Raw genomic sequence first — 25902 nt, forward strand, 5'->3', positions numbered from 1 at the left:
TTATATAATGGGCATCCATTTTTACTTGGATATACTGGATGTTCTACAAATTATGTCGTATGAATTTAGGAAAATAACCACGGATACAATACACCTTTCGGGACCTTTTTTATGAATATGCATGTAAACATATGATGAAAACAATGTATGATTCACCGACCAGGGTATAATAATAATTCTAATCAACATTATTATGAGCATTGTATCATATGCAGGCGCTTCACATTGTAATAAAACAGCTCAGGTGGGCATACATATGTACTGTGGACGTTCATAAACGACAAAAGATCTGTAACTTAATATAAATTAAAAAAACTCTTGATTAATCTGTGCAAGTTTTTAAAAGAAAAGAGTTAAACAAGCCATCCTTATGGTATATTGTACATTTATTGAATGTACATCTATATATGTTCTCATTGTATCTTGTACTTTCGTTATTAGAATCAAACAAATTAAGTTAAAGTTAATGTTTGATTATGGCTTTACGTATGTCATTTGCTTATAAAAATCATTATTAACGTGCAAAGTTTTACTTTCAATGCCTCGAATTGTATAATTTTTCCTTAAAAATATATGATAAGTTCTGCTTGTTTTCATTCTAGCTAACTGCGCACACATCAATTATATAGCAAAAGGGAGATAACCATTCCGTGCTTAGTAACATTTTATTCCAAAGCTGCTGATAAGCTATTTACTATTCTTGTGAATCCTATATCGTTAGAGTGCTTCTAAAAGTTTTATTATGCATTTCTTCATCATCTTTTTTTCTGTAATTACATGTTTACCTGTATTCTACATATACAATGTATATTGTATGACGTTGATATTTTACTTGATACTGAAATGCTTTTATTCATCGTGCACTGGAGTCGCTTTCAAGGTAAAATAATCTTAAGAATGTACAGCTTGTATAGTATCAGCTATTACATATCTGTTCTAAATAACATGAAACTATTCATGTATATGCTTCATTCTACAGCCTTTAAACCACGTCCTATATATATATATAAATATATAAAGACCGTTTAAAAGTTGAAAATGAATCATTCGCGTCGGCGTCTAAATAAGAATAAACTTTAAGAAGCAACAGTGTACATACCATTTAATAAAGGATTCATCGTTTTGTTACAAGCACCTCGCATTAGAAAATACATGATCGTTTTCAGTGAACGCAGTGGGGCGTACCACGGGTGATTGAGTTCATTTCCAAATATACATACCGACGCCTTTTTTTTAAGCTCTCGAAAACTGTATATCGCCCGAGTACAATTGGTTAGTATTTAGTTACGCCAGAATTATAGTAGATATACTCTGAACGTTATGTTTTGACCAAGGTATACTGATAATTTGGGCACATTATTTCAGCATTTAAGGGTTTTTTTTGTTTTTGTTTTTTTATTTTTTATTTACATTGAATAACGGGATGCACCCTGCTCAAAGCCTTTTTTGTAACCAGCATATATGACTTTGTGTTCCCTCTCTCCGCCTCCCCTCCCCCCCCCCCCCCCCCCCCCCCCCCCTTTTTTTTTTTTTTTTTAATGTTTATATAAAAATACAAATATATGTTCCTGCATTGATTGATAAATACTTTAGATTATATACTGTTAACATTTTTAAATCAAGTCGACCTGCAGCTGATACCAAATCGATGACAAAAATAATGTCATACAAGAGAAGATTAACATCAAGTAGCCTTGGACGTCGAATGCATATCCTGTCAAAGTAGATACACTATTTTATTTGTTTTTGATATTTACCACCATTAATATACCATTTTTGTAACAACATTCAGCATAAATCTGCATGTCCGTTCAACGCAATAAATATGGAATGTCTGACAAATATATCTATCCAGTTTTATTTTTGAACATTGCATTATACATCTAAAGCAGATACAATACTCATTTTATTACACTGAATGTGTTAAGGTACTCGAAGATACACAGATCAGTGCATTCCTTGTGAATATATGTAGTTTTTTACAAGTGTTGGACCTCAAGTTCAACTGTAGGGGTACCAGTTAAATAACTAGCTTCAATACTCTTTCACATAATGATTTCATCTTTATAGAATTTATAGAATTTTTATAATTACACACTCAGGGGTTTTTGCGATTACTTTAGCTGGGTATCTTCCGAATTTCGAGTTCAGCAATTTTTTTTTTAATTCTGATTTTTAATTCAATTAAACATATGTAGTTTTCTTTAAACAAATATATTTGTGGAGGAATATATGAATCATAATATCACACAGGAATTGCGGTTATCCTCCGCATTGAATAGGCGATATTGTCTATATCCGGAACTTCCAATAACAACATTCGGCTGTGGTGTTATGCGTTGCTATTGGTGTATTTGAACAGCAACAATCAGATGATTCATCTTGGTTATTTTACAGAATTCACACTATAAAACAAGCACATTTTACCAGCATTTACTTAACGCTAATATTTTCTTGTTAATATACATCAACGCACTCGAGATAACGTTAGTGTATTAGTGTGTAACATACGGTATATACATATATGCAAATTATGTCAGGTTGTCGTTTCTGCATTATTCTGTTCATAGTAGGCATTTGTAGTCCCCTACTGAGAGCCAGTCAATGCGGTAAGTAAGCGTTTTATATTTATTCCTGTTGAATACCATTCTTGTTTAATTCTAAAATGTTTGCGAACAAAAAACGTAAGTAGGGATTATGAAACATTGGATATATCAAAAAATTTAAATATAAGTTGTTAAAGAATATACATTTATTTTCGCTTGATAAAATGTATGAAAATGTATACCTTGGTGTCAATCAATGTTGAATCAGCTGATAAGACTAAAACAATCTGCACAATCTTATTGATGTTTATCTCCGGGTATAATCTAAAGGTAATGTGTAAGTGTCATTTGAACATGTGATGTTGGATTACGGGATAATGTATAACTGTATACTTTAGTTTTCTTATTGTTATTGCATGTATTCCTCTAAATATGAAGGGTTACAAAAATACAGAGCAACGCACGTACATCTCAAACAATATTGAAAGAACAGGAAATACATTCACGATCATGATCAAACCCTTCCATAGATATTTAGTTTGTGGTTCATTAACATACACAAAAAACATTGTCATGCAATGTAATACGTTGTTAAATATTTGACCAATCAAACATGTTTAAAACCTTTGGCAATAAGCATGTACATTACATAGACCTAAAACAATTTTACGAATGCTAAGATAAAACCTTAACAACAAAATAGATATATACACACACCAATGTTGAAAGTTTTTCAGTAATTCACGTTTATTTTATTTTTCAATGTATAGGTCGATATCAGCTCCATCATCTATCATGTACAGGAGGTAAGTATACTTTGAATAAAACTGTAGTCGTGGAGGTCAAAGTTCATAAATAACTTCATATATAATGTGATCTAGCTTATCTACATCTAGTATGAATTTGAGACAACGTTTGTGTCTTTGAGTCTTGATATAGGAGCGATACGCTCTGATAAAATTACTTTTAAAAGCACACATAGCTGAAACAACTTCTTTATCCCCTTGATATATGGATTACTCCAGACTATCCAATGCCAAATTCGTAGTCACATACTCTAGATTTTCCTGTTCCTCTTTGTTATTCGGATTAAAAAAAGCAATATCTTCTTCTCACGGCTACGTTTTTGTTTGTATGTCGGTATTGTATTTTTGGGTAACGGAAACATTCGCCATTTTGTTTATATATATGTTAAGCTGTCATATGATTTGTGTATTGTTTGTGGCCGTGATTATCGTGTCCTCTTCGTCATGTTTATGCATTTAAATTTTTTTTTATAATTTGTTTTGTAGCTGATGAAAGGCTTCAAAATCAAGACTGTGAGCAATGTAGGTATTTCAATGTTAGAGAGGTTTAAAAGTAATGCGATTTCAATGCGTGCTTTAACACAATAACAGTCAACTTCATAGGTCTACTAATCTTCTCTCTTTTACATAGAATACTCGGGATATATGGGAGTGTTTTATGATACACCATCCCACCACCGACCCCTCCACACACACGCACCCTCCTACTCCCCCCTTACCCCCCCCCCCCCCCCCCCCCCCCCCCCCCCCCCCCCCCCCCCCGCAAACTCCCAACTCACAAACACCCACCCTCCCCCTCATCCTTCACCCCCACCCCACCCACACCCCATACCGCTCACTGTTAAGCCCGCTGAAATGTGTATGCTTAACAAAGAAAGCCATTTTTACATTATTGCTTAACATAACATATATGTAATGGGAATCGATAATTGAAGTACTTAAACTATATGTGATTACTTCATATCACGTACATATGCATTGCATTGCAGTAATATTAACTGTATCTACAGGTTATTCTAATAATCCATTGTATATTTTCTGAACCCAGACGATCCTGCGAATATCAAAACTGACCTACAAAACCTGACACAAGAGTCGACCGAGTCGGAGATCGGAATCATTATGTCAAGAATCGAATGTGAGGTAATACATAGACACTCGGATGTTAAAATAAAATGGGAGTTGATTATAGATAACAGAACTCTGCATATCCGAACGTGAACTTTTAATCAGTTTACCCAGTTGTTTTAATCTCATATCCGATCAGTTGAAGACCCAAACAAATAAGCTGTTTCTCTCCTCATACCTGTAATAATCTTCCATTTAGACAGTAGATGATAAGATCACCGTATTACAATACGCCTACAGTTCCTTGTATTAATCAACAGGTGAATAGATATCAACCTTTCTTTAGAATTGCTGCTGTTCATGAGATGGATTTATGTTACTGCTTCAGTACTTTTATAATCTGATTTGATATGGTCACATCATACATAAATAGGAAACTTAAGCTTCGATATGTCTTTTCAAATATACTATCATAAAAACGACTTATTTATATTAATTTTTTTGTCCATTTTACCGCTCTTTTTTTCTCGAGATATTCAAATTATAACAATTACCTGTTTTTTTATCGATTATATGATGAAGAGTGAACAAAAATAGCTATATCTATATCAGTCGTAACTCGATCAATGAGTCATTTAGAAAACATTTTTTTTTTGTCCATACCAACGAAAGATCGGTCAATATTATTTCGGTTGTATTTTATCTTTTACAAAGGAATATGATTTTGTGAAAAGAAATGCAGTAATTATAAAAAAATACTATTGTTACAATTTGTTTTCAATTATCATATTTATTCTGTTTATATAATATTTCAAATAGAAATTCAATTTCATTTTATCAATTATCCCAGGTGATCAAGAGTAAACAAAGACTCTGTAACCTCAGTATTGACATCAGAAAAATGGTTACCACCAACTGCAGCAACAACAGACAGAGCTAAGCTGCTCGGCACATTGACGGGAATCTCCAGAATGCCACTGTCAGCAGTTATGAAGACTGTGACACATTCCATTCGTTAGAATCAGAAATCTACATTACATTATGTGTTCTATTCGGTAAACATTTAAACACAAATGAGGAATGTGAAGAATGCAGTAACAATCACCACATATGTTATCTTTTAATCGGTTTGTTTAAAAGTATTGTTGCCGTATTTTTGATTAATGTGTTGATTTATTTTATTTGTTTATGTGTTTCTTCATTTAAAATATTATGTAGTCTTGTGCTTGTGCCGTATTTGGTATACTACTTAAGTGTTAATTGTGTTACGTTATAATTGCATAGCAAATGTGAATGTCAGACTATTGAAACAAATGAAAAGGTATTATTTCAGTAGTATTTTTTGTTATTAAATATCACATATGTTTACTCTTCTTATGTTTTCTTAATTTTTATATATGTTCTGTTATTTCATATGAGATTTTTTGAAACGAATATTAATGTTTTCATTTTTGAGCCTTGGCGTGATAAACTCAAACTTAAGGCCAAGTTTCCTAGGCAAATTAATTTTGATCACATAACTTAGAAAACTTACTGACAGGTTGAAAGATCACAATGTGGAGGATAAAATGTAACGGGTCAGCCATTGTACTATGGTATTACATTAGTGACATAATCCTATATATAACATGGCTAATTCGCTAGATAACAGGCCTAATATAGAATACAAAGTCAACGTTTTGCTGTATTTCTTACTGATTTTCAATGTTTTAGTTGATTGCTTCGTCATGCTTAGTCATCAATCGTTGTAGCTGCTTTGTTACAAACTGATATACGTTTTAGCAGTGATGTGTCGGATGTTCAAACACATAGCTCCCATGTTTCGGACACGAATGTACCTACGCCGTAAATAAACAGTTAATTGACTTTCCCATGGCTAAAAAATTGAATATGATTCAACTCAAATGTTCCAAGTGATTTAAAATTTTGGAGAAATTTGAATATTGATTACGCTGAAGCCGATAGAAGGGAGATTAATCCCCCAGCCCAATATAAGAGCTTTATATATATATATATATATATATATTATGTATTGTAAGCATACAACCATTTCATTAAATGAAATTTAAACAGAATATAACAGAAAGTACATGACACTAATTCAGTGTGTGTTGATATGTGTCTAAACCAGGGATGAGCACAATTACATGGTAATGTAATTAATTAAATTACAATTACTTTAGACTCTAAACTGTTTTTGAAATTAAAAGAAACAGGTCTTCTTGAAGTCGAAGTGCTTGTTCGTTTCATTTATAGGTATAATGTAATAATAATGCCGTTAGTATTGGAAACTCATTGACTCGGGTTATGCATTTTTGACATATCGAATGTTTAAAATAGTATACTTTCGGTAAAACTCCGTTACAGCGTTAGCTGGAAAAGTTAGATAGCTGGAACTGAACAGCGACCTTCAGATATACATGGGTACTACAAAACAGGGTATGTAAACGGAATCATCATCAATATCGATATGAAGATAAAACTATTTATAATATAAACATTCACAAGAAGTCCATTCTATGAACGGACCAGGTACTCCGGAAGGGCAACCGTCGTATTTAAGGCGTTTTGAAGCTGATGGGGTACTTAAATATGTAACTACGCGAATATTAAATGATAAACATGTTTACGCGCTCACATAATTGACTCCATTTACTTTTACGTCGTATTAGAAAAGATCGCCCTAGAACTAGTTTAAAGTAGCCATTCCATTGCCGTGTATTTCCATGTATTGCTATTCAAAAAGAAATGTAGAAGCTTTATTTATGGAAAATAACATATTATAGTAAAATATAAATGTAAAAGATATATTTCAGGATTGAAGTTCAAAATTCAAACCTCATGCGTCTGATGTGATGCTTTCTGAACATAAACTGAAATATGAACGACGAGTATGCTGTTCGTGTAAAGCTGAATATACTACATATACATATGTTTTGCTGCAAGCTTGAACTGACACAGCTGGAGGAGTATGTATAGTTACAGGATTATCGAAAGATACATGTACATGTCCCAGACACATGCATGTACTAAGAACAAATAAGCTACTAAATTAATGTTAATTAGCAATTGCCGTCACGGTTCGATGGCGTTACACGCTTGAGTAATTCTAATTTTGGCGTACAAACAATGACTTTTGTTAACCCTTCCGAGTATGGCTTTCATTTTATCTCAAGGTTGAAGGAATGATACACATGTACACATCTGCTTGGCTATCCATCTACATGTATGAAGGAAAGAACGCTTTCACTACCGGAACACATTGAATCACTCGACATTAACTATTTCTATATTGTAGTGAGGGTGTGTAGTTTTGCATTGGCTACCATTATTGTTTTCAATAATTACAGTGTGCTAGTATTTGTTGTTTATTGTTATAATGCTTTGTATTTTTGATCTATTTTGGTGTCATGAGAATGACTCTAACGTATATAAAAGATTATAATGTCACCATTCTGGTGGTCAATTTCATTTGATACATGTTTTTTTTTTTTTTTTTTTGTTATGAATAAAGGATATAAACCGATCTTATTCGACCAAGCAAATTAAATTATAACACTAGCGACATAAAAGGACAAAGCTATATAGCAAATACAGGTCGTTTAATTCCCCTTAAGTTCCTCGGAATGCATTTAACAATTTGTTCAATTTTTAATTTAAATGTTTAAAAAAGAAGCTCAAACATGGATAAATGTTGTAAAAATTATGTTCACGATACTCAATAATTTAGTTCGTAAGAATTTGAATTGTTTTACCTGTTTGTCTGATGTACATGGTAGAGTAGGATCGGCATTCATCGGACAGGCGGTAATCATCGGACAAAAAAGTTTGAAGCTTATTAGCGTGTGCTTCGCTCCGTATCGATTCTGGTTGAAAGAATCGTAAGTGTCCTTCGGAAACGATCGTCATTCTGCATTTTAAAGCGTATACAGATTGCCAATTCTCTCCAGAAAGAAATTTCTATTTACAGAACAGTATTGCTTTATCATAATAACTTCTGACAGCTTAGTATCCACATGTTATGTACTATTCCTAGCTACTATCATCCACGGGGTTAAGTACAGCGTAGATCTGTAGATCACACAAGAAATATAGGTCAGTCTAGGCATTGCCTATCCCCCTCCACAATGTACTTACTGTGGGGACTTATACCAGCAGACTATACAGTCGGCATTGAACACAGAGGTAATTTTGCGTTTAAAGCTGGTAAGTAGTATTTTTATTTGATTTGATAGGTTTCAAACTTTGTGTTTGAACTAATAGCATGACTAAGTGACGACTGGAGGAGGTGCTAATTGATACCTGCTTCGGGCCTGACATAGTCGGCTGCTTGTACTTAGGTTACCATTTAAACTGCATTGCATATCGGGTTCGCGTTCGAATTCGAAGTATATTTGATGTAAGTAATGTTGTACTGAAAGGGACTGATACATTGTTATTGAAACTCCTGTACAATGAATGTACAATAAAACTTTAGATCTAGACGGCAAACGTATATCTAAGAGTACTATCTACTCGGGAGTTAAAACAATACCGACAATCTACACACCATTGCATACCTTATTATGTTTTGCACCAATAGTAACTTTTATAAAGGTGACAAACTACAACTACTGTTGTGAACACAATGGCATCGCATTCATTTTGTCAAACAGCCCCCTTTCCTTTGTACGAAAGCCGGTTGGGACCATTTTCGTAGAAGAAAATAAAAAAAAAAATTCGCGTTATTACGCGAAACTAACGCGTTATATCGCGAAACTTTCGCGTTATTACGCGAAACTATCGCGTAAGAACGCGAAACTTTCGCGTTATTACGCGAAACTAACGCGTTATTTCGTGAAACTTACGCGTTATTACGCGAAACTAACGCGTTATATCGCGAAACTAACGCGTAATTACGCGAAACTAACGTGTTATATCACGAATATATATAGATAGCTATAAGAAGTATCGGCTACTTTTGAAGAGTATTGACATGAGGCACGACAATTTAGTGAGATTTTATTTTGAGCTTGGCCAATCCCAAGCTGAAATTTTGAGTTTTTTAACAATAGTGGATGGTGTTGTTTTCAGCAATTCAACACTTAAACGATATTTGAAACGATAGTGTTTAACAATAAGGAAATTAGTCCTCGGATATATCCGATGTTGCATTATTCATTCTCAATGCATTACAAATAATTCTGGACAGAAAAACAACTTCGTTCTCGCCCTACATCTTTAGAGTCAGTATCTGATACTCTGAAACCATTTCATCGTCTTATATAACCTGCTGCGCATAATAAAGCAAACGTTTCGTGATATTATACAATTATCGACCTGTTTTCAGGTGAATAGTATGATTTATAAACTCGAGAAAATGATATTTCCCGAGGCCGAAGGTCATCCTGTTCACCTGAAAACAGGTCGATAACTGCTTTATTATATGACAAAACTGATACATTTTCATATTACAGAATGATTATCATTACCTATCATAGGACTGAAAAAATAATAGTGATCGACCATGTACATGTAAGCATACATTTTTGACGATATGGATAGTTGGAAATTCCCTTGTTACTATATTTTGGTGTGTAATCGAGTTATTGGAGTGTTATGTCACCCTTGATTTGACGTCAAGGATTGCGGGAGAGGCCCTGTTATTATACATGTATTTGGGTACGTACTCGAGTTATTGGGTGATCATATCATTCTGTAGCGAGAGGGAGTACGGACAAAAGCCCCCGTGGACATAAGCCTCTAGGACAAAAGACCCCTCACACTAATCAAAAAGTGGACAAAAGCCCCTTTATAAAATTAATATTTTTTTATTGATTTAAAAAAAAAAATTTCAATGTATATTTTTAGCAATGGTTATATTAAGTTAAATTAAGTGCTACATATACAAATATGTAAAAGTGACTTCAGTCACCAGTGGCTTCTGCAATATAAACAACCGCTTCAAACAACTAATTGAACTGTTACATTAATTAAATTGACATTGATGGTGTATTCTCCTGAAAAGAAATATATTATTAATGTCTTCATGTGTATCAACAGTGAAATGTCTATATTTGCACAGGTATTAATTTGTTTTTATATTACTTCTATGATTTCCTAAAATTACAATAATTACAACACAGAGCAACATGTTTGGTAAGGCAGTCATTATATTATAATTTGAGACACAGATACAAATGTACTGAAAAAGGAGATGTTTTAGGAACCTGCTGGCACCATGTAATCGACGATTATTGATGAAATACTACTTGTATTATAACTATTTACTATTAAAAAATACAAATTTACTAATAGTATATAAAGTATACCAACTAAATTTATATAGACGTGGCTTTTGTCCGGGGGTGGGGGGCTAAAGTCCGGGGGTGGGGGTCGGGGTCGGGGTGTTTTGTCCTACACTGTAGCACGGCTTCGGGGTTGATAATAATATTTGAGCAAAGTGAGAATGTTTAGAATTGGCCAATTAGGAAAGGGGGAATATCAGTCAGTGGACGTTAGTTTCGCGATATAACGCGTAAGTTTCGCGTAATAACGCGTAAGTTTCGCGTAATAACGCGAACATTTTTTTATTTTCTTCTACGAAAATGGTCCCAACCGGCTTTCGTACCTTTGCGTCTCGCTCTGGTGTTCTAACATATACGGGATTGCATTGAGACAGATTGTAACTATTCTAACGAGTGCCTGGATGACATCAATGGACGAGTTGCAGGCAAGTTGTGCTTTGAAATACAAACATTTTTTAATTGTCCGAGATATGACCACTTCTGGATTTAGTTATGGATCTATCACAGTTAGCTTGTTGAGTCTGCCCAGGATTAGGCGACATCGTTGTTGAAAAACCACATGATTCCTAATCCGGCAAAACAATCCTAAATCCTACATCAGCAACGACATTGTAATCTTTCTCAATCCTGGAGAAACTATGCATTATGGCTTTTGTAATCTTCGCATCATTATCGGAAAATGGTCCTATACTGTGTCCAGAATGTAACCATTATACAGGAATATGCTCATGAACTTAGTAAACAGTTAATAGGAGATTCTGTATAGAGGGATGTGGAGGTCGGTGATCTATTGACCTTTCCCATTGTGAGAGTTAAGATATCTTTAACGGATGGAGCACTCACCCGTGACTTCACCCGACCCGTGTTGAGAAAGCATTACTGCCAGTATACATTATGGTCGCCTTAGTTCACTGAACCCACGTTCTTTCATGATTGGCCATGGAAAGGGGTGGTGTTTGGAGTGGATTTTGGTAGTTCGTGATTTATTACCGACACTTTCCAGTGTGATAATTAGGAGGTATGTATCAAAACAGGTTTGAATATAAAAGTCCATCATCGGGAAACCCTGGTTATTGTTCATATTGAAGTCGCAATCACCCCTGACTTCACAAGGCACCTGTTGAGCAATGTTACAAATAGTAGACATTATAGCCATAACAATGTTTGTATAAACTCTTAAATGCAAACAAAAATTTCTGAATGTAAATCACTAATACCTTAAAGATGACCTAACCAATAACAAAAACCATTCATGCAGTCCAAAACACCTTAAAAGTTGACAATATTCTAAGCTGAATTCTCGACATGATTCTGCCACCTTTAGCTATTGACCAGGGTATCGTTTCACAAAGCTTCGTATCTTACGAATTTTGCGTAAGTCACATTTACGAATTATTAAGCGTTTCACAAAAACCTTGCGTAACTTTACGCCATATCAACCCTGTCGTAACTTACGAAAACAATTTAAAATCGTGCGCAGGCATGCCCTTTTGAACAGAAAATGACGTCGTACTCATTTACAAATTAGCATAAGAGAACGAATATGCCTTGTGAGCGATTGTTTCGAGGTGGAAACCGGGTTTTGAAAGTCGAGGAGGGATGCCGGCAAAATACACATTGTCATGAAACTAATTGTACGCATATTCGCAGACTGTGCCAACATATGGTCTATTTTAAGAACATTATGTATGTCTTTGAGCATTGAGCAAAATCTGTGAAAATTGCGTTGTTACTGTTTGTTTTAACGCATGATAAACAATTAGAAATGGAATTTTATAGAAAAAATGATCTTCTCTCAATAATAGGGTTGTTTTGATAGAACAAATTAAAGTTCATAGTCTGTTAACGTGACCCGGGAATAGGACCGGCGTACAATTTTCACCCCAGAAGTGTCGTCCTTTTTTACCTCCAAGTTAGAGAGTGGTATATTTTTACCGGAGAACGTACGATTTTGACGTAAGATACGAAAAAAGTTAAGTTTTGCGTAACTTTTTCGTAAATATTTACGAACGTTCGTAAGTTACGAAGCTTTGTGAAGCGATACCCAGGGTATCGTTTCACAAAGCTTCGTATCTTACGAATTTTGCTTAAGTCACATTTACGAATTATTAAGCGTTTCACAAAAACTTAGTAACTTACGAACGTTCGTAAGTTACGCAAAAACCTTGCTCAACTTTACGCCATATCCAACCTGTCGTAACTTACGAAAACAATTTAAAATCGTGCGCAAGCATTGCATTTTGAACAGAAAATGATGTCGTACTCAATCACAAATTAGCATACGAGAACGATTATCGAGGTGAAACCGGGTTTTGAATGTCGAGGAGGGATGCCGGCAAAATACACATTGTCGTGAAACTAATTGTACGCATATTCGTAGACTGTGCCAATAGTTAGTCTATTTTAAAAGCATTAGGTGTACCGATGGACATTGAGCAAAATCTGTGAAAAATGCGTTGTTACTGTTTGTTTTACCGCATGATAAACAATACTAAATTGGAATTTTATAAAAAAAAAAATTGGTCTTCTATCAATAATACGGTTGGTTTGATAGAACAAAATAAAGTTCCTAGTCTGTGTACGTGACTCGGGAATAGGACCGGCGTACAATTTTCACCTAAAAAATGTCGTCCTTTTTACCTCCATGTTAGAGAACGGTATATTTTTACCGGGAGAACGTACGATTTTGACATAAGATACGAAAAAAGTTGCGAACACCGTTGTGAAACGCACTTACGAAATTCGTAAGTTTTGCGTAACTTTTTCGTAAATATTTACGAACGTTCGTAAGTTACGAAGCTTTGTGAAACGATCCCCAGGTACAATGTATAGTACTGTATTTTAGCACACACAAAGCATAGTAAACAACAACTTCTCTTTTGGACCAGACATGACCACACTTCACTTGATTAGTTTGTGAAATAGAAAAATATTTCTAATTTTCGAAAAGTAGTTGTGCATTCCTGGATAGTAACAGATAATGTTCATGCTATTTTCACGAATTATGTAACTATTAAGAAGAATATTTTCCTGCATTGCTGGAGTTGACTTAATATTAAGTATTAAAACTGTATTCGTTGATGAATTTAGTTTGTTCTCATTCTTAATGATGTTTTTCATGAATATCATAAAAAGCAGTACCTAGATAATTTGTGAAATATCAATGCTTGATTCATTTCCCATATGAGTCGGCATTAAGAATTGTTTTACACTTAGAGACCAATCATACATTTATTGCGTTGTACAATCAAAGTTAGTTCCCTTGGCTATATATTTAACCCAAATTAATCGATGATGCATTTGTCTAATTAACTAATTACGTAATTAAATTACTTGAATAAGAACGCAGATTGTCCAAAAACAGATACAAATTAATTATTTATTTTAACTAAATAGGAAAGTTTGAACCATAAACTAAATACAAAAATACTAAAACAGTAAATATACCAGCGGTAAAAACTATTTTCTAAAAAAGTCAAATTGAAAACAAAACAATAAAGATATACATTTTGTAGTGATTAATACAATTGGATCTGTTTATTATTAAACCCCATCAATACATTTTACTACTCGCATTCATATACACATATTGTTTGCTCACCTCTTGTTTGATATAATGTGTGAAAAGAAGCATTCTCCTATATATCATATTCCTGATTTGCACGTGAAATAACTAAGCTGAGATACAAGGGTTCATTTACAAACTGGATCTTTGTTTTATCGATACGTGTTTTTATGCTTTTGATAGTAGTTGCTTGTTGTTGTTTTTTATTTCAGCGTTGACAAAGTCAAACAGTACCATGGTAAACCTCGATGAATTAATACCCAAACTTGGAGGTTTCGGATACTACCAGAAAAGGTTGTATATACTGCTTACAGTACCAATAGCGGTAGCAGGAATGTTCATGATCATGATGGTGTTTGCTCTGTATACACCGAACCACAGGTAATTTAGTGTAATTGTATGCACACAAAGCAACTATTTCAACCCGAATGTATACGAGTGTGTCAGTATGAAGGACAAATATGCAACATACTGACTTAACCCCCGAGCCTTCCAAAATCTCTTATATGTTTACTGTAGTACAACACCCCCGCACTAACAATATCAGTTAAAATGACAGACAATGAATCACCATTTTTACCCAAACACAAGTGCATTATCAGTATAAACCTCATTATAAGACTTTTCTACATTAACAAAGAGCCAAGCGACTGCCATGGACTGTTGTAGGATAAATCTATTAGCACAGCCGTAGTCTAGCAAAAACTGCTAAAATAAGACCACCGCGGTAATATGTGCGTTTGCAGTATTTTATTATTGCTAGCTGATTATATTCTTATTTTACCAGCTGTAAGCGTCCCCACGACTCCAGTAGCTTCAATGATTCCCGGAGTGGCCGGTTCACTGCCTCCGAGTGCACTCTACGACAGGAGGGAGACGAACAGCTTAATTCCTCAAATGCTTCCTTGTCTAATATATCGCGTCACATTACACCATTGCCATGTTCTGAATGGGATTATGATGATGACGTATTTAAGAAAACATTCACCACTACCGTAGGTATATCATTACAAGTACACAAAACATGTTTATCTAAGCCACCGTTTTAACAATTTTAGTAATTTATTTTTAAGATATTCATAATCATAACAAGCGATTAATTTAAGATTCTTGTAGCACAACACATTTTGTTTTAATGCAATTTGTATTTCCGTACTAAATTTTAAAATCAGTCTTCATTTGAGAATCAGTTGAATCGTAATATCTACATAATTTGTCTAAAATGATACTATCTTTTTTCGATAGATGTATTTTGGCATTTTATCAACAAAATGCCGAAAACAATTTTAGGAAGTAGAACTTAAGTAATGGTGACGGTTTATCATACATTGTAGTAAATGTACTTCAATAGTGATTTATCATTCCTAGTCACTTTACATGTGTAAACAGAAATCTATGTGACCGACTCAATATATATTTGAAGAGTACGTGTCCTTACATAATAAAGTCATATTCAATGGACAATTTAAACAACATCCCACATAGTGTGTACTTAAAAAAAGTTAAATGTGTTTTATTAGTTGACAAATAATAGTAACCCGCAATATCGTATTGACATGAAATAAAACTACATGTATGTTGTAGTATAGAGGTATTCAAAACTGAATTAGATAACATGAATCATTAACCTTTTAATGTCGTGACGTATTTATAATTTATTACCTTAAAACCAACATCATTTGTTCAAAGCATGTAAAAAAAACACGGGCATTGATTGCGATTTATCTTTCAGATGTTGAGTTTTAAACGCAGAGAGAGGAAATAATGGATTGCCACCAACTAGTGTCCACACAACACCTTCTTATAAACATATAGAACTATCCCATTTTCCTGTTTTAATAATTTGTGTCCCTGGTTAATTTAAAGGCAAAGCATGTAATTACATATTCAAACTTCTTTTCTTTATCTCAGTGGTATAGGGTGGTATAGGGTATCGTGTGTGTCTTTGGGGTGGAGGAATTTGTTAAAGGAGGGGAGAGGTAGAGGAACTGAATTGGACTAACACCGCTGGCCAGGTAGCTCGAATGGTTAGAGCGTCATTGTAGAGTTATAAGGTACCGGGCTCGAGTCCCGGTCGGGTTGTTGCATTTTCCTCTCCTGTCATAGGCATACCAAAGTGTTAAAGTGAAACAGTAATGATGCGGTTTGCAAATAAATACCTCATATATTAATAACTATGTATATATTTTTTTGTAGCATAACCTCGTGTGTCAAGAAAGCTTGAAGATATCCCATGCACAAATGATATTTTACTTCGGTGTTGTAATAGGAGACATTCTATTTGGACAGCTGTCTGACTTGTAAGTTTGTGAGTAAGTTTGTCGTGTACCATTAAATGTGTATAATTAAGTTATCGCAAACGTAAGCGTTATTCCTATTCAAGACTGGAACGTTTTAATTTGATTTGCAAAGAAAGATATATACCAAATGTAAAACAAATTTCTTTTCTTTATTTTTACAGCTCTACGGAGGAACTACTATTTATTGTAATTGATAGTGAAATGAAATAAATAAGAGTACACAGATATGTAAACAAATTAAATTGAAACCTGTTCCAAGCCTGTTTCAAGCTTTGTTAGAAAACTAATATATAAGCTCAGCTACATAGAAGATAGTTCATTACAAAGATGTCGTTAGATAATTGATAATTTCTTGGTTTATTGATCCAATTGTGATATTTTTTATTTATGATTTGAACAGAATTGGGCGAAAAAAGACATTGATTATAGCAATGTTCATCTTGTTGGTGTCCGGATTATCGGGGTCGTTCTCTCCGGAGTATTATAGCTTTGTTGTTATACAATTCGTCGTTGGAACCGCTTGCAAGGGATGCTTGGTTTTGGCTTTTGTTATGGGTAAGTAGTATTGAGAAATTTATTTTTATGTCAAGCTAATTTGTTTTACGTAATCAAACCTTTAATTGTGATATGACCGTTACACATTGAGCCTTTCCGATTGTACTTAACATATGTATATATATATGACTTTTGTGGCATTTCTTTGTATGATAAGCTTTCAAAACCTATTTGTACATTTCCATTTTTTTTCAAAACGTACTTATACATTTGTGGTTTTGAGTTCGCGTTGTTCAAACTCATTTTCAAACATACTATTCGAGGTCCTATCCTATGGTCAATAAGGCAGCAAACATTTTGTGTGTCTATCTCAGTAGAAAAAAAACTTTAAAAAATCACAGTGATCAATGCAAATAAACTTTACGGATTAAAACCCCGCCTTTTTGCTATATATATAGTCCTACGTGGAAAAGTCTTAAGTTGTGAAATTCTGGGCTTTGATTTTTTGTCGAAAAAACAAAATTAAATTTTTTTTTTCGATGGATATAACGAATAGTGTTAATAAGTATATTTAACCAAAGTTCTAAGTTTGATTCATAAAATGATGAAAATTCAGATTTGTTTCATAAATCATAAATTTAATTATTCATATTTCATGAAATGAGGTATCAAATTGTTTCAATGTATCCAACTGATTGACGCCGGTATTGCAGCTACTAGATCCTCACCCCAAAAAGTGAAAGTCCCAATCTCAATGAGTATTGTGTATGGCCTCCACGTGCATTGGTAACAGCTTGGCATCGTCGTCTCATTGATCAAATAGAATTCTGGTGTTTTGCCGATTCTATATCATTCAGCTATTATATTTTCTTCCAGCTGACCAAGATTCTGTTGATTGCCTCATGCCCCTATCGTCATTTTCAATAGGTGCCCAACCTGCTTAATGGGATTTAAATCCGGACTGTGATCTGGCCATTGCAGATAACATATGCTGTTGTTGGTCAACATTTGCTGGGTGGTCCTTGCGGCATGGCAAGGTGCATTATCCTCGGCTAGAATCACTCCGTGGTTTCCCCTCATACATTTTGTATGGGGAACTGCAACTGGCTTTAAGACATCTGTTTGATACGAAGCCGCCATTAAATGTCTCTGATCCGAACAACCTGCGTCTTTGCATGGATGGAACTACCTCCCCAAATAATCACTGATCAGCTTCCAAAGTTGTCCCTCTAAATAACGCAGTTGGCATCATTCCGCTCACCTTTCTTCTGTTCAGTCTATTGCGGCTATTGGCAGTTTGAAAAAGACTTTAACCTCGTCAACAAAAAGAACACAGGCTCAGTGTGCTCTTGTGTATAGCATATGACGCCTTCCCAACGCTATACGAACAATACGATGTATTTGAGTAAACCATGCCCTTCCCGCCAACATGACAAATTTGCCTCCTTTAACCGATTTCTAATGGTTTGAGCACTAACAGGCCTTCGATGTGCTACATCCGTAATTCTTTCTGTCTCTGCAGTTGTGGTTAATCTTGATTGAGATGACACCGTCTTATATTACTATCCTGACAAACGGGCGTAACTCTTCCTCTTGGTTGGCGTTTGCAGTCAATAACTGAGCCAGTTTATTGGTACTTCATCCAGAATTTCTGAATGGCAAAAGTGATATGTTTAACATTCGAGTAACCTGTTACAACAACTAAACAATCATTAAACATGTATCACATTCAATTGTGTTAGTAATATGAATTAGATTGTATTTCTCATCATAACATGCACTTGCCTGTCTCGAAGAACTGCCAGCTATTAACATCACAACTACTCTTCTTCTTTCCTCGGTGGTCAGTCTTCCCATCTTAAGTGTTTTTTATAAAATGCCTATACACAGAGAGGCGACACGTGTAATACCCCGATATGTGGATACAGGTGCACGTGCAGTACAAAGCGATTACAGGAAAAGGCGCGAAAGTCATGGTTGACTGAACACGACACGATAGAATCCCTACAACCACGTAATGTATCAAGGAAAAACAAGGTCGTGAAATAGATTAGATACCAAATATAAAAGTGACCACTTAGAACTTAATTATTTACGCGATATGGATTTTATATTTTGCAGGCTTTGAGTTTGTTGGTCCAGATATGCGTGTATGGCTTGGTCAAGCTCTCAACATTATCTTCGCCCTGGCACTGTGCTCACTTTGTGGTTTGGGCATTCTTATCAAAGATTGGCAGTACATACAAATAACATGCACCATACCAACAGTTTTGTTCATACTTTTGTGGTTGTAAGTGGAGCTATGTTGCATCAGAATTTCAAATAATTACAGAAACAATACAAGCAAAATAGGTTATATATATATATACCTATTCATTTTATTGTAAAAATATATTATCAAAGTAATAGTGAATATTTGTTTAGAAAATTTGTCTGAAAAATAAAAGGATAGCATAATCCTAAATTCAACAAGTTCCAATAAGTGACATACGATGTAACTGTATACTCGTTTCCTTCATGTTTATTGAATTAATCTGATTTGACGTATCGCATGACTTATATTTATAATCGCACGGTATTTCACGTTAAAATACGCGCGATGTCAATTGCGTAAACGTGTGTTTGTCGTCGATTTCACTATATATCAATTCATTAAGAGTTGTTTCGATGTCTGTGTCGTGTACTTTGAATACCGCATACGGCAAAAACGTTTTACGAAATAATCTAGGTAATACTTAAAGAATGGAATATTTTGTTAATGACGTATTAATGTTGCAGTGTTCTAGACGAGTCGCCAAGATGGCTTTTGAGTAAAGGCAGGACGGAGGAAGCAAAATCAGTATTACTGAAAATTGCACGAACCAACAAGGTGACACCTGATGGAAATCTACTTCAACAACTAGAACATGAAAAAAGTACACACACCGAAAAAATATCGAGTTTGTTTAAAAACAGAACCCTTGCTATACGAACATTGGTTGTCTTCTTTAATTGGTGAGCATCAACTTGGAAAATATGTTTGGTAACTATATCAGATTTCAAACGGATATAATATATAAACAAAGGATATATGTAGTTTATACAGCCTAGGGGCAATTTAAGTCAGCCATCAAATATGAATGGGCAATATACTGAAATTATATCCCTCACAAAATGAAATCTAAACAAAAAAAATTGTCAACTGTGTTAGATTATATTTCTTGGGTGATAAATTCCCAAAATAGCAACATAATACACAAAACGATGAAAATAGGTGTCTTTTATTTATTGTATGAAATATTTATTGAGAGTATTCATTATTTGCTACATAATAGAAATGTCGCGTAATCAAATTACTTTATAACATAATGTATTTGTATATGGTTTATAACCGGCAGGCTGTGCACACAACGGATTAGTGTTATCGTGGGACCTCCTAATAGAGAAAAATGAAAATATAGCTTAGCAAGGCCTTTATTAAACTGAATGGCCTATGTACATGGATTTCATTTACGATTCTCTATAGACAAGAACACGGGTTGAACTTCAGTGTATTTGAAAAATGCCTGTATTCAATATTGATTTGCATCGCATCACGTTTAAAATTCATAACTAAAATTCATAGTTAGGGAGAGGCTTTCTAAAACTGAAAAATCCCGACTTATCAAAATGTTATGCTTTTAAATAAATGAGTGTGTTTACAGTCCAAATATGTATGTGCAATCTTATCATAGCACATTATTATGTTTGCCTTTTTATCAGGTTTGGATTGGGGATGACATATTACGGTGTGTTTCTCCATGCCGAAAATCTAGGAGGCAATTTTTACTTGGCTATTTTCCTTCTGTCCGTGATAGAAATCCCAATACTTTTAGTCAATTTGTACCTGCTAAACAAATTTGGAAGGAGGAGAGTACACTGTTTAACAATGATGACTGGAGGACTAGCGTGTATATGTTCCATATTCCCTGTGATATTTGGGGGAGAAGGTAAGACACAATAACAAATTCTTATGATCTTTCCGTTGATTTATCACCACTATTTTATTATCTGGTAACCTGTGGTATCTCATATATTATATCATTAGTCATCATTTGTACTACAAGTTCTGTAAATTAAGAACTTTTACAAAGACAAAACATGCAGTCATATACATGGATTATACAGTCGAAGTTCATTTTCTTGAAGTTAGTAGCTCATGACGAAACTTCGATGTATCCCTAGTATTGCCGGCAATCGACTTTATTGTCTGTATAATTTTACTCTCGGAATTATCTCTGAATAACATGTTTGTTCAAATTGAGCAGTGTCTTCGAATTATTAGATTTCAAAATATCTCAATTTGATCTGACTTAACATTTTGCAAATCACAATTTATTATTTTTTATATATGACCGAGTTTCACATCGATTATCATCCAGAACTGCAACCACTGATCCTTGCTCTTGCTGTCATCGGGAAAATGGGGGCATCTGGTGCCTTTGGGTCCATTTACGTCATTTCTGGGGAGGTGTTTCCGACAATTGTTCGGAATGGAGCCGTGGGTGCCAGCTCTAGTTTTGCAAGGATAGGGTCGATGTTGGCTCCCTATATAGCAAAACTGGTAAGACAACCTGCTTTATTCATGATTATAATTAAATATTCCTTTGGAGTTCAGAGACAAAGATATAAAACAAATTACCCTGGTAATTCACACATTTCTGTGCTTACTGTATTATAAATGACGTTAAGTTAAGAAGGATTAACATCGATCTCTAGTGATTTTATGCTTAAGATTAGAAAATAGTACTCTATGCCTAATAAATCAGTACTCAGTTTGTTTTTTAATTATTTTTTTCTCAGTTTTTTTATGATTTATTACGATATGCAGGGCACAGTTGGTGTAGGCAGTTATGGGAAAGCTATCCCTCTAATTGTGTTTGGAGCGTGTTCGATCACGGCTGGACTTTTTGCGTTATTACTACCAGAAACAATGGGTTGCCGGCTACCAGACACAATAGAGGAAGCAGTGGACTTCAAATTGTAAATATGCACTTTGTCTAATGAATTGATACATGTAATGTTTGAAGTTCGATCTTTATCAAATTTTTATTTGCTTTTACACTGACTTCTATCCTTTCTTTTTTCTGCATGAAAGCTGTAGATATACGGTAATTGTTCTAAACATATACTTATATCTGTAAATTCTTACATTATAATTATCATGAATAATGACAAATATAACATAGCATAAAGACAAATACTAGATGCAACAGGAATAGTTACCACATTCTCTTCTATTTAGGCTACGGGAAGATCCAAACACGGAAAGTGAGACTGAGGAGCTGAGAAGTATGATAGAAAACTAAAGCAGATTTGACATCTTACAATTTATATAAATGTTACATTGGTATCGGTGTGCCCGTTCAATGTAAAGACAGTATAAGGATGTAGAAAGATATGCTTTTTGTTTTAAAGACCTGAAATATCCATCTTGGCGCAATGCTTGATTTTTCATTGTCTGGGGTTTGGAGAAACGCTATCTGATGGTGCTATTACCATTTAGCCGGATATTAAATACAAAGAAATTGTGTGGTATGTCCAAAAATACACTTTATACTTCTGTCTTTTGTATGAATACAAAGCAGTTGGTCACCTTAACAGAAATAAAAAAATATATTGATCCTTCAAAGAGTCACTATATTTATACAATTTGTTTGTTTGTTTGTTTTTGTTTAACGTCCTATTAATAGCTAGGGTCATTTAAGGATATGCCAGGTTTTGGAGGTTGTGGAAAGCCGGAGTACCCGGAGAAAAACCACCGGCCTACAGTCAGCACCTTACAACTGCCCTACGTAGGGTTCGCAATCCAGAGGTGGTGGGCTAGTGATAAAGTGTCGGACACCTTAATTACTCGGCCACCGCGGCCCCTTCCTTTATACAAACAGGGAGACATGTGAAATATCAAGTTTTTGTGTATTTTTAAGTCGTCTTAATGAAAGTCGAGTGTGTTACACTGAGCCGCATGACCACCTTGACTATGCATTGTCTATTTGCTTAGTGCACATTATCACGCTTTGTCCGATGGTTTGTTTTTGTTTAACGTCCTATTAACAGCCAGGGTCATTTAAGGACGTGCCAGGTTTTGGAGGTGGAGGAAAGCCGGAGTATTATTTTCCTCATGAACGCATGAACTCACCAAAGATATGGTAATGATAATAATAAATTTTACTATAATCAAGTCAATTGTATATGCAAGCAAATATTCACAATGTTAAACACACACTGTAAATACTCGTATCAGTCTGTATACATTCTAAAAAAAGCTATACATTCTTTCGTATTAGTTGACAAAGATGTCACATGAATATGTATTGTGTTAGATCTATTATCAAAATCTATATCTGTAACTATTAGAAATGACTAATTGTAACGGGATGAGCATATTGTCCAATCTGGTGCAGAGATAGAAACACAACACACTGTATTTACATTATTTACAACATTTAATTACACTATACACTATGAACAATTGCACATCCACACTCACTTTCACGCATTTAATAAGAACATATATCACAAATAAATGGTTCACTCTAGGAATGGGCAGATTTCCATCACTGTCTATGAGGTCACCTAAATACACATGTAGTCTACACTGGTGGGCAGATTTCCACCATGGAGTGTCAACAAGAAACCCAGTTCTCTCCACAAGACGGGCACCATCAAGCCTCATCACGAACAGTTATATATTGCCAGCAAAGAATACCACTCATGGCTGTCCATCAAGGTTCTGGCTGTGTTCCTCATGAATCGCAACCACAGTACCCAGGCCACCTCGCTCCACCACACATCAGTATGGCATATGTCCCTGTCAGGACTCTGTTCTGACCATGGTCCTTCCAGGATCATCCACACCACATTATGGTATATCCTTACCAATGGTTTAAACTAAAATATAATACCAATATACTACTAAATAATTATGGCCCAACTAACCTTACCTATTTACAACCGTTATATTGACTGATATAATACATATATGCAATAAAATGACTACACCCTAAATTACTGAAAGTATGACACACGACGCCTTAATATTTACTACACTGACATGCACTCACGTCACACGTGTGAATATAACAATGACCACCCGTAATTCAGACTATGTAGACATTAACTAATATGTATATAATGCTACATGATTGGTATATCTCTAAAATATCATCTATATAACTGTACATGTCGTATAATACACCCTATTAAAAAATATACAATACGCTAAGCACACCTGTATACACTCGTGCAACATACCGGGTGGGTATCTATAAATAGACAACTATAATACCTTGCTGTTTATCTACACAGCATGTCAACAACAGTTATAAACAATATATACAATTGGGTTTGTATGTACGGTACTCACCGCAAGCTGTAGTTTGCGTATTTATGTCCAATAAATGAGTAAATAGCCGCGGTGTTGTGCCGCTACACCTGCATCTTGACGTGTTTACACCGCACGTTCTGGAATGTCCTTTGTCATAAATCCGGTCACACATCCGGTTCACGTACACGTCTTTAAGCGCGAAATACAAACAAAGTAAAGTACAATGGTGTGGAAGTCTGGTATAGATGTGCGTATGTGTGTGGATAGGCCTGTCGACTGGTGTAAGGTGTATGCGAAAACTATGCAAGTGTCACTCGATTGTTGTATATATTGTGTATGTGTACGATGTGAGAATGGGATGGTATTATATGTATATGTAAATACCTTTATTGTTTACAGTCGCTGGGAAGTCTGTAGTCTGCCATGTTGTATGTACGCGAATGTTTCTGTCGAGTGTTAGTTGTCGTGTGATTGGTTGAGTGTATCTGAGTTTGTGTGTTGTTGGTTCGGCGCCACTGATTGGCCCGTTGTAGGGTATTTATATCGTGTGCACGTGTGTTTCGTTAGTCCGTCGGTGTCTGTCAACGTGTTGTCTGGGTGGGGGCTGTAAGGTACGTGCCTGTGTATTATATTATATATTCATTGTAGGGGAAAAGCCGGGAGCTGGCCCCATGTTATATGTCACCATGTAAGTTTGTCCGTAGTATGTGCGTGTTTGTCCCAGCGACTTGTATATTGTTATACTTACTCAGTATATTACTGGAGAATAAACTTTAGAGAAATGTTTATGTGAATTTCGTTATTCTTGAACTACCGAAAGCCCAAGCCAGAACCTGGGTCAGGTGTGCAATAGGCAATACGCCTACAAATGGTGCCGAGACCAGGATTCGAACCTGGGTTGTCGCGGCCACAACGCGAAGTACTAACCACTATACTATAACCCTTTCAGCCCCAGTTAGGACTTGTCTGTGTCTTGTGTTTTGTACATGTCTTGTCTGGTGTTTTCACTTTATTCTGTAAAACTGAAAATCATTAGTAAATCATAAATGGTAAAGTTAGGAATATTTATATTGTAAATTATCCCTTTAAAAGGAAGGGAAGGAAGTATGTACCCATCTATAGTAGGATGGTGGGTGTGTCCAACATGTAATTGAATTCAAAATTATAGAACCATATGGTGGAATTAAAACCGGAAGGTGTTTTGTTATCATTCTTTTACAGATGTCAGACATTCTTGTATTGAACGTGCCAGACGAGGAGGTTGGAAGCATAAATGCTGACACTCGTCCAGCATGGGTGGAAGGGGGTATGCCCTGCCCGGTGGCCCAATGTGGGACTCGGGTTTATAAAACCTATTTTGCAATGCTTCGGCATTGGGTGGCGGTCCATGCCCGCACAGTGACGAAGTTCAAGTGCCCCAACTGCACATATTACAACGTTAGGAGGAACCAGGTCAGCAGGCACCTGAAAAGGATCCATAGGCTAGAAGC

The 25902-nt window shown here is 35.1% G+C and overlaps 2 protein-coding genes and 1 long non-coding RNA gene across 3 annotated transcripts; 2 read left to right on the forward strand and 1 right to left on the reverse strand.

Annotated features, from left to right (window-relative positions):
* Window positions 1-2437: 2437 nt before the first annotated feature.
* Window positions 2438-6697, forward strand: LOC117327616. The gene is made up of 5 exons (XM_033884672.1): window positions 2438-2609; window positions 3317-3352; window positions 3839-3874; window positions 4401-4495; window positions 5271-6697. The coding sequence occupies exons 1-5, from the start codon at window positions 2525-2527 to the stop codon at window positions 5358-5360; spliced, it is 342 nt and encodes a 113-aa protein (XP_033740563.1). The 5' UTR covers window positions 2438-2524; the 3' UTR covers window positions 5361-6697.
* Window positions 6698-8520: 1823 nt separating this feature from the next.
* Window positions 8521-22717, forward strand: LOC117327617 (organic cation transporter protein-like). Its single transcript, XM_033884673.1, has 11 exons — window positions 8521-8626; window positions 14485-14653; window positions 15060-15267; window positions 16469-16572; window positions 16973-17127; window positions 19189-19357; window positions 19846-20061; window positions 20809-21035; window positions 21468-21649; window positions 21917-22068; window positions 22331-22717. Exons 1-11 carry the CDS (start codon window positions 8548-8550, stop codon window positions 22392-22394), a joined length of 1725 nt encoding a protein of 574 aa, XP_033740564.1. The 5' UTR covers window positions 8521-8547; the 3' UTR covers window positions 22395-22717.
* Window positions 22718-23512: 795 nt separating this feature from the next.
* LOC117327618 lies at window positions 23513-25337 on the reverse strand. Its single transcript, XR_004532704.1, has 2 exons — window positions 24452-25337; window positions 23513-23976 (listed from the first exon to the last, which is right to left on the reverse strand). It is a non-coding gene; the product is annotated as an uncharacterized LOC117327618 (long non-coding RNA).
* Between the last annotated feature and the right edge of the window lie 565 nt (window positions 25338-25902).

This window comes from Pecten maximus, chromosome 5 (genome assembly GCF_902652985.1).
Source record: "Pecten maximus chromosome 5, xPecMax1.1, whole genome shotgun sequence".
NCBI lineage: Eukaryota > Metazoa > Mollusca > Bivalvia > Pectinida > Pectinidae > Pecten > Pecten maximus.

Excerpts from the sequence above, each read along its gene's own strand:
- LOC117327616 (XM_033884672.1), top strand. The coding sequence starts at position 2,525 with ATGCAAATTATGTCAGGTTGTCGTTTCTGCATTATTCTGTTCATAGTA. Across the intron at positions 3,353-3,838 it reads TCATCTATCATGTACAGGAG|CTGATGAAAGGCTTCAAAAT; the intron begins GTAAGTATACTT and ends TTTGTTTTGTAG. Across the intron at positions 4,496-5,270 it reads TGTCAAGAATCGAATGTGAG|GTGATCAAGAGTAAACAAAG; the intron begins GTAATACATAGA and ends CAATTATCCCAG.
- LOC117327617 (XM_033884673.1), top strand. The coding sequence starts at position 8,548 with ATGTACTTACTGTGGGGACTTATACCAGCAGACTATACAGTCGGCATT. Across the intron at positions 14,654-15,059 it reads CTGTATACACCGAACCACAG|CTGTAAGCGTCCCCACGACT; the intron begins GTAATTTAGTGT and ends TTATTTTACCAG. Across the intron at positions 17,128-19,188 it reads GGTTTTGGCTTTTGTTATGG|GCTTTGAGTTTGTTGGTCCA; the intron begins GTAAGTAGTATT and ends TATATTTTGCAG.